General features: G+C 59.3%; 1 protein-coding gene across 1 annotated transcript; it reads left to right on the top strand.

Moving 5' to 3' along the window:
• Positions 1-165: 165 nt before the first annotated feature.
• On the top strand, positions 166-8406 carry MTA2 (metastasis associated 1 family member 2). The gene is made up of 18 exons (XM_070427281.1): positions 166-567; positions 1162-1229; positions 1543-1636; positions 3197-3314; positions 3417-3480; positions 3647-3764; positions 4039-4141; positions 4319-4418; positions 4577-4765; positions 4865-4939; positions 5020-5078; positions 5244-5341; positions 5475-5614; positions 5865-6093; positions 6267-6356; positions 7029-7147; positions 7246-7388; positions 7601-8406. Exons 1-18 carry the CDS (start codon positions 540-542, stop codon positions 7764-7766), a joined length of 2001 nt encoding a protein of 666 aa, XP_070283382.1. The 5' UTR covers positions 166-539; the 3' UTR covers positions 7767-8406.

The raw sequence follows: 8406 nt of genomic DNA, 5'->3' as shown, positions 1-8406 counted from the left end.
CGGCGGGCGTGGCCAGGAGAGGGTTAAGCCCGCTCCTCGCCCGCCCCCGGAGGCGGGGCGGAGCCGCAACGGAAATACCCGAGCGCGGGCCGCGGCGGGCCGGAGGCAGCCGAGCGGCTTCCGGAAGTGGCCGAGCGCCGGGGTCTCGCTCTCCGACCCGAGCCGAGCGTCCGCCTTGTTCTCCCGTCCGCCGAAGGCGCTCGGGGAGGAGGCGAAGCCGAGGCCGCGGGCCCAACGTCTACAGCGGCTCCGCGAGGGCAGGGGCCGAACCGGCTCCGAGCCGCCGCAGCCGAGCTCGTTCCGGAAGAAGCCGAGCGACGGCCCGAGCCTCGGCGTCCGGCGTGAGCGGCGGTGGCGGCGGCGCGGCGCTGCGGGCGGAGATGAGCTGCGACGGCTGAGGCGGCGGCGGTGCCGGCTGCGCGTGCCCGACCGAGACTTCCGCGCGGCGCCAGCCCCGCGCCCGGCCTTCGCTTCGGGCCGAGCTTACCCCCCAGCCTCCCGGGCCCATTGTGCGGCCGGAGGCGGCGGCGGGAACGGCCATGGCGGCCAACATGTACCGGGTGGGGGGTGAGTACCGGGCAGGGGCTGCGGGGCCCCGGGCGGGAGAGGTGGGAGCCGGGTCCCGAGAGGCTCGGCCCCGGCGGCGTGGTCCCGAGCGCGGACCGGAACCGGAACGGGGAGCGGGATGCGGGATCGACCAGGCGGCCGGACCCGAGGCTCCCGGCGGCTCCCCGAGGCTGAGGCGGCAGCAGCCTGGCCGCGTCGGGGCCCCCCGTCGGGGAGCGGTCCCGCGGGAAAGGGGTCCCGCGGGAGCCGACCAGCCGGCAGGGGCGCGAGGGGCCGGGGCGATCGCTGTGCCACTTGGGGGCCCTGCGCTGGAGACGGGGGTGCAGCCCCTTCGCTGAGTTGGGACTCTAGGCCAGCCCCCTGCTTCTTGCTAACTTAGGGCTCACTTTCCAAAGACCGGGCTCTGGAGCTAGGTGGTCGGGGTGGGGGGCGTCTCTCATTTTCTCTTAGTCTCCCCACTTCCACTTTCCAGGGTCCTGTCTGCCAGGACCCTTACCTCCCGCTGCCCCCCCTCCCCCCGCCTGTCTCTGGCCCCCCCCCCCCCCGCTCCTCCTCTGATCTCCCCCGCTCCCCCCCCCCCCCCCCCCCCGGCAGATTACGTCTATTTTGAGAACTCCTCCAGCAATCCCTACCTGGTGAGACGGATTGAGGAGCTCAACAAGGTGAGTGGAGCGGTGCCCCCTCCCCCTCCCCCCGGAGGTCTCTGCCTGCGGAGGTCTCTAACTTAGCGGCCCGGGCCCCAGGACCCATTCATATTCATTCATTCATTCGTGCGTCAGGAAGGGCTGTTGAGCTCCGTGGGAAAAGTACTTGACTCTCTCCCGAGGGAGGAGGAAAGGGGCTGGGAAGTCTGTCCTTAGACGTGCGCCCTTATTTATAATGTCTGGGGTTTGGTGCATCCCTGAGAAACGGACTGTTAGTCGGTGCCTTTCCGCTTTTCACCGACCGGCTCCCCCCTGCCCTTCCCCCCCTTAGACTGCAAATGGGAACGTGGAGGCCAAGGTGGTGTGCCTCTTCCGGCGGAGGGACATCTCCAGCAGCCTCAACAGCCTGGCTGACAGCAATGCCAGTGAGTGTCTTCCCGCCCCCCTCCCCCCCCCCCCCCCGTCCCTCCTCCGCCCCCCGCCCCCCACGGTCTGAGGCCTGGGCATGCCCTCGCAGGTGCCTCCCCTGGTAGCATGCCCAAGGCAGGGTGTGAGTTTGGGGGTGGGAAGGGCCCGGTCTGTGGAGGGAGGCCTGTCTTTACACGTTGGGGTTGGAAGCCCGGTAAGGAGAGCCAGACCGTGGCCCGTGTGGGAGTGTGTGTGTGAATGGAGTGTGTTAGAGGGATGGTCTGTGTACTTACTAATCTGTTGTTTTGAGATGGTCGGATGTCCATGGGGGGTGAGGAGGAGCTCTGGAGGGGCAGGACTCTTCGGGGCATTTGGCTCTGTTGGGACAATGGCTGGTGACCAAGGTCAAGGTGAAGACGAGATGGTACTTAGAAGCCTGCGTGGTCGGGGAGCAGGCTGACTCTGTGGTCAGGAGGTGGCGAGATACACTGAAGGGACAGGCTAGGAAGCAAAGGGAGTTTTCCTGCACTTCTTCCTCTTTCTCGTCTCCTGTTTTCCCCTTCACTCCATTTTACACCTTTTCCTTTTCCTCTGTATTCCTTCTCTTTATGCGCTCGTCTTCGTTCAAAAAAAAAAAATTCTCTCTTTCAATTTTCTTTATTTCTTTTTTCTTTCCTGCTTTGGCTTTCTTTCCCCTACTTGTTCCTCCTTCCCAAATTATTTTCCTTATTTCAGGCTGGTTTGGGCATGAAGGGGTTACAGAGGAGCTGGGCCTAACAAGGTCTCTGGCCTTCTGGGGTTTCCAGCTCCATCTGGCAGGGGCTGACCTTGGCCTTGTCCAATCAGAAGGGGTGTGGGGGGGTGTGGTCCCCTTTCCCTTAGCACAGGGTTTCCGGAGCTCACAGGCGAGGGGTGGAGCCTGTTGCACCCCCCACCTTCTCCCTGTGGTTGGGAACAATGCACCACTGCATCTGGGCCTGTGGCTCTTCTGCCCCCTCCCACTCTGGTTGGCACCCAGCCCGGTTAACCCTTTCCACCAAGGGTTCAGGGCAAGTTGCAGCTCCTTGGGGAGGAAGGTGTTGGCACTGGGTTGAGATACTGCGCTTGAAAGCCCCACAAACAAACTTAGCCAAGTAGAAAGTGAGGGGTGGTTAGGATTGCGTGTGATGTTTAAGAGCAGAGTCTCCTGAAATCTGAAAAGAGGAAGTGTGAGACGTAGCCTTAGGTGATGCTTTTTCATCTACTCAGTTTCTGGCCCTCAGGCTGGGGTAGCAAGGAGGAGACAAGGTGATATTCTGGCCGGCCTGGTGGGGCCGATTCGGGCTTTCTGGTTGGTGTCTGAGCGTGGCACCTGGGTGGGATGTGTTTCTGTGGCATGGTTTGTCCTCAGCAGCTCCTTCCCAAGAGCATTAGCGATGGAGAGGTGGGGAGAGCTGGTCTGGGGGGTGTGAGGAAGGCAGAAGCCTGGGGGGTGTGAGAAAACCCCCGAGACGCATCGTTTTCCCTGGGCGAGGCTGTCCACGGTGGCTGCTTGCTGGATTAGTTCTGACTTGGCTTCTTCCTCCTTCATCTCCCAGGGGAGTTTGAAGAGGAGTCAAAACAGCCAGGGGTGTCGGAGCAGCAGCGACATCAACTGAAGCACCGGGAACTTTTTCTTTCTCGGCAGTTCGAGTCCTTGCCAGCCACCCACATCCGGTAGGGACGGTCAGGCCGCTGGCCAGCACGCTCTTCTTTGGGAGACGGAGAGGAGGGTGGTGTGCGGGACTCACCCAGCCTCCTCTGACCTCTCTCCTGTAGTGGAAAATGCAGCGTGACCCTCTTGAACGAGACAGATATCTTGAGCCAGTATCTGGAAAAGGAGGTGAGCAAGAGGTGTTGGGAGAAGGGGGGGTATTTCCCCAAGAGGCAAGAGGAAAGGGGACTGTGAGGAGGCGCAGGCTGCCAGGCTGTGTGTTTCGGGGACTCTGCGGACATTGGCCCTGCCCTGAGGACTGCTGCCCTGCTCACCTCCCCCTTCTCCCCCCCAGGACTGCTTCTTCTACTCCCTGGTGTTTGACCCCGTGCAGAAGACGCTGCTCGCCGACCAGGGGGAGATCCGAGTTGGTTGCAAATTCCAAGCTGAGATCCCAGATCGCCTGGCCGAGGGTAAGCAGCAGGCAGACTGTGGCTGCGGGCTTAGCTGACATCAGAGTCTGAGTCGTGTGCCTTGCGCTTGTGCAGGGCCGCTCTGCACGCTCGGTGCTGTCACCCCGACAGAACGTAGCCTCCCGAGCTGGAAGGGACAGTGGGCTCAGTGGGAAGATAAGTGAGCGTCCAGGTGCCTGATGGAACCCATAGCACCTTAGCCTTCATCTCCTGCGGGGATTCTGTCCGCCACCTCCCTTCTCTCTCCCTGATGATGCCGTTGCCCTTTGCTCAGGGGAGTCTGATAACCGGAACCAGCAGAAGATGGAGATGAAGGTCTGGGACCCAGACAACCCTCTCACAGACCGGCAGATCGACCAGTTTCTCGTGGTGGCCCGGTGAGGGGTGGGTGGATGGGGAAGAAGGACGGGGGAGGTGTGGACGTAGTTCTGCGCCCCCTTCTTGGGGTGGGCATTCTTGCTTTGGCCCGGGTGTGGTCCTTTTTTCTCCTCTGGCTTAGTTCCCCAGCCCGCTTGCGCTTTCTTTCCCTCCTGACGCCTCGGTTTCCCTCGCAGAGCGGTGGGGACCTTCGCCAGAGCCCTAGATTGTAGCAGCTCCATCCGGCAGCCAAGCCTACACATGAGTGCAGCCGCTGCCTCTCGAGATATCACCCTGGTGAGCAGGCGCTGGTGGGTGGCGGGGCAGGCTGGGCTTTGGACTGCAGAGCCGGGACGGGAGAGGGGCGGCTCTGAGTGAATGGGAGCGTTTAAAGGGCAGCAGGAGAGCATGCTGAGGGGCTCGGGTCATCAACGTTGTTTCTGACCTGCCCGTAGTTCCATGCAATGGACACACTGCAGAGGAACGGCTATGACCTGGCCAAGGCCATGTCGACGCTGGTGCCCCAGGGGGGCCCAGTGCTGTGCCGGGACGAGATGGAGGAATGGTCCGCCTCCGAGGCCATGCTGTTTGAGGAGGCCCTGGAGAAGTACGGGAAGGATTTCAATGATATTCGCCAGGACTTTGTAAGTGGGTGGGGCTCAGGGAGGCGGAAGAGACAGCCGGTGAGGGACCAGGACCTGGGACCAGCTGTGAGCTCACCTTGTTCCCTCTGCCCTCCTTAGCTGCCCTGGAAGTCACTGGCCAGCATAGTCCAGTTTTATTATATGTGGAAAACCACAGACCGCTACATCCAGCAGGTACGGCCAGGGCCAGGGGGCTGGGCCAGAGGCCTCCTGCTGAGATGCGCTCTGACCCTTCTCTGTCCTTCTTCCTGCAGAAGAGATTGAAAGCAGCGGAAGCAGACAGCAAACTGAAACAGGTCTACATCCCCACCTAGTGAGTGATGGCAGGGGCCCGCGGCTTCCTCTCCTTCCCCTAAGCTGTGCTGTCCTCAGCGATTAGGGCTGGGCAGGAGGCAGGGCACGTTATTATAGAGACAAGGTGGAAACGGATTGTTTTCCTTGAATTCTTTTCTTTTCTCCCCACTCCTGCCCCTATTAGCACCAAACCAAATCCTAACCAGATCATCTCTGTGGGCTCAAAACCTGGCATGAACGGGGCAGGATTCCAGAAGGGCCTGACTTGCGAGAGCTGCCACAGTGAGTGCCAGGGAGGGCCAGGGATGCGGGGGGGTGGGGAGAGGTCTGCTCTGACCCAAGAACCTGAGGGGCTCAAGTGGCGCCCCCCCCCACCTGCCCCCCGCCGACCTCCCCCTCCTCTCGGCTCTTTCAGCCACACAGTCTGCCCAGTGGTACGCCTGGGGCCCACCCAACATGCAGTGCCGCCTCTGTGCTTCCTGCTGGATCTACTGGAAGAAGTACGGGGGACTGAAGACGCCGACCCAGCTTGAGGGGGCTGCTCGGGGCACAACAGTAAGGACATGGGGGGCAGGAAGGGGAGAATAGTAGCATATTGGTGTGAACTTAGGTGAAGGCCAGAACACCCAGCTCCATATATGGGGATGGCTTGATGTGTTGGGGAGGGAGGGGCAAGGTGGTGTAGGAGCCAGGAGGTCAGGACGGTGGTAGAGATCAGTCAGGACTGAATAGCTCTCTTCGGAGAATGGCAGAAAGGGAGCCTCAGTATCCATCTGCGTTTTCCTTTTTTCCTATGTCCTTCCAGGAGCCACACTCGAGGGGTCATTTGTCCAGACCTGAAGCCCAAAGTCTCTCCCCCTATACGACCAGCGCCAACCGGGCCAAGCTGCTGGCTAAGAACAGGCAAACATTCCTGCTCCAGACCACGAAGCTGACCCGTCTTGCCAGACGCATGTGCAGGGACCTGTTACAGCCGAGGAGGGCTGCTCGGCGACCCTATGCCCCTATCAACGCCAATGCCATCAAGGCAGAGTGTAAGCAGGAGTGCTGAGCTGGTGGCGGTTGGGGTTGCCTGGCCAGAGGCCAGCGTGTCTCTGGGTGTTCAGTGACAGTGGGGATAGTAGGCACAGGGGTTTGTGAAGATGTAGACATGGCTCCTGCCCCAGAAGAGGCCTGAATAGGTAAGCCCCTTCACCTTTTTCTCCAGGCTCCATTCGACTCCCTAAGGCCGCCAAGACTCCATTGAAGATTCACCCTCTGGTGCGGCTGCCCCTAGCAACTATCGTCAAAGATCTGGGTATGTGATGGGGAACCTGACTGGGTGCAGGGTGGGTACAGGGTGGGGAACCAGTTAGGCTGGTGTTAGGCTCTCAGTCCTTTTACTGTCGAAACCTCCTCTCCCCTTGCTTTTTTCTTTCCCATTCAGGCCTTAGAGATTTAGTCTTAACAAACTGTACTCTTGTAGGTTAATAATATTTTCTCATGAGCTATCCAATATGACCATACTGATTTGACAAGATCATACTCCTGTGTGACTTTTGAAATACTGGTTAAGTTTTTGGAGAGTCAAAAACTATATGGGTGCCCTAGCCGGTGGACTGAAGGGTCCCGGGTTCAATTTCCATCAGGGGCACATGCCTAGGTTGCGAGCTCGAACCCCAGTGGGGAGCGTGCAGGAGGTAGCCGATCAATGAGTCTCTCTCATTGAAGTTTCTATCTCTTTCTCCCTCTCCCTTCCTCTCTGAAATCAATAAAAATATATTTTAAGGAAAAGTTACCTGGGGATTTTTTTTACTGGGTGGAGGGTCAGTGCCCCTAACCCCACATTGTTTAAGGGTCAACTGTACTGGTAATTGCTGGTCAGACCCCTCCCCCATTACTACTCTTAGGGATGCCCAGGGAAACTGCATAGAGAAAAGAAAGTGTGAATGTTATTTGTGTGTGTTTTTTTTTGTTTTTTACCTTGAAGTGGCCCAAGCACCTCTGAAACCAAAAACACCTCGGGGTACCAAGACACCCATCAACAGAAACCAGCTGACCCAGAGCCGGGGCCTGGGGGGCATCATGGTGAAACGGGCCTATGAGGCTGTGAGTGACAGGCTGGCGAGGGCCACACTGAGGGGGCGGGCTTTGGTTTATGACGGGGCAGAGAGAGAGGCCTCACTGTGCTGCCCACCCTTTTCCAGATGGCAGGGGTTCCCTTCTCTGCCAACGGCAGGCCCCTGGCTTCAGGGATTCGCTCAAGCTCCCAGCCAGCAGCCAAGCGTCAGAAACTAAACCCAGCGGATGCCCCCAATCCTGTGGTGTTTGTGGCCACAAAAGATACCAGGTAGGGAGCCCACCATGGGAGGGGGCTGAGATGTTGGCAACCCAGGTTGGTGGCATGGGAAATAGGAGTGTCTGAGCCCGGCCAGCAACAGGGAGAGTGGGTGCAGGCTCGGGGTGCCAGGCAGGAATGGCTGGAGGAATTGCCATGTGGAGTGTGGGGTGGCAGCGCGGGGGTCGTAGGCTTCTGGATTCCCCTCTCTTCTTCCTGGCCAGGGCCCTTCGGAAAGCTCTGACTCACCTGGAGATGCGGCGAGCTGCCCGCAGGCCCAACTTGCCCCTGAAGGTGAAGCCACCGCTGATGGCAGTGAGGCCCCCCGTCTCTCTGCCTGCACCCTCACATCCTGCCAGCACCAATGAGCCCATTGTCCTGGAGGACTGAACTTCTGGGGAAGGGGGGGGGCTGGAAGCTGGAGGGTGGGTGCCCAGTTCACCCAAGTTCCCTTTTCTTGAGTGTCATAGGGAGGGAGGGAGGGAGGGAAGGAGGGAGCAAGTGTGTGTCCTTGGAGGGGTTGGGCGCCCTCTGGTGTCACCACTTCAAGGCTTGCCTCCTTCCCTTGCTCCTCGGTGCCTGGTGATGAAGGCGGACTGCAGGAATTGACCCATGGTGGGAGCCTGGCCTCTTTCGGGGGATAGGACCCACAGCTGTCTTGGACAGTTTTAGGGGGAGGGTTTTTTAATTTTTTAAAAATTTTGCCTCCCTTTGTGAAAGGGGACAGGGGAGGGGAAGAGTAAACAGACACCTGGTTGGGGGAGGGGGGCGTGCACTGCCATGTCTATTCTTTTTTTTTTCTTTTTCCTAATTGGGGGTTTCTCTTCCTGTCCGGTGTCCGGACTTTGCTAAACATTTTGAGGCCCCTAAGCTGGCATCAAACCCAGCCCATGCTCACTCTTTCCTCCCCTCCCCTTGTCCCTCCGCCTTTTGTACGCCAATTCTCAGAAATAAAGATCTTTTGTCCATTTTTTAAATGTCGATTCTGTAATTGGTTCTTACAGTAACAAATAAAAAGCTGTTTTCTTCA

This window comes from Myotis yumanensis, unplaced genomic scaffold (genome assembly GCF_028538775.1).
Source record: "Myotis yumanensis isolate MYYU_CA2020_CCGP unplaced genomic scaffold, mMyoYum1.0.hap1 SCAF_10, whole genome shotgun sequence".
Taxonomy (NCBI): domain Eukaryota; kingdom Metazoa; phylum Chordata; class Mammalia; order Chiroptera; family Vespertilionidae; genus Myotis; species Myotis yumanensis.
This window is presented reverse-complemented; position numbering and strand designations above follow the sequence as displayed.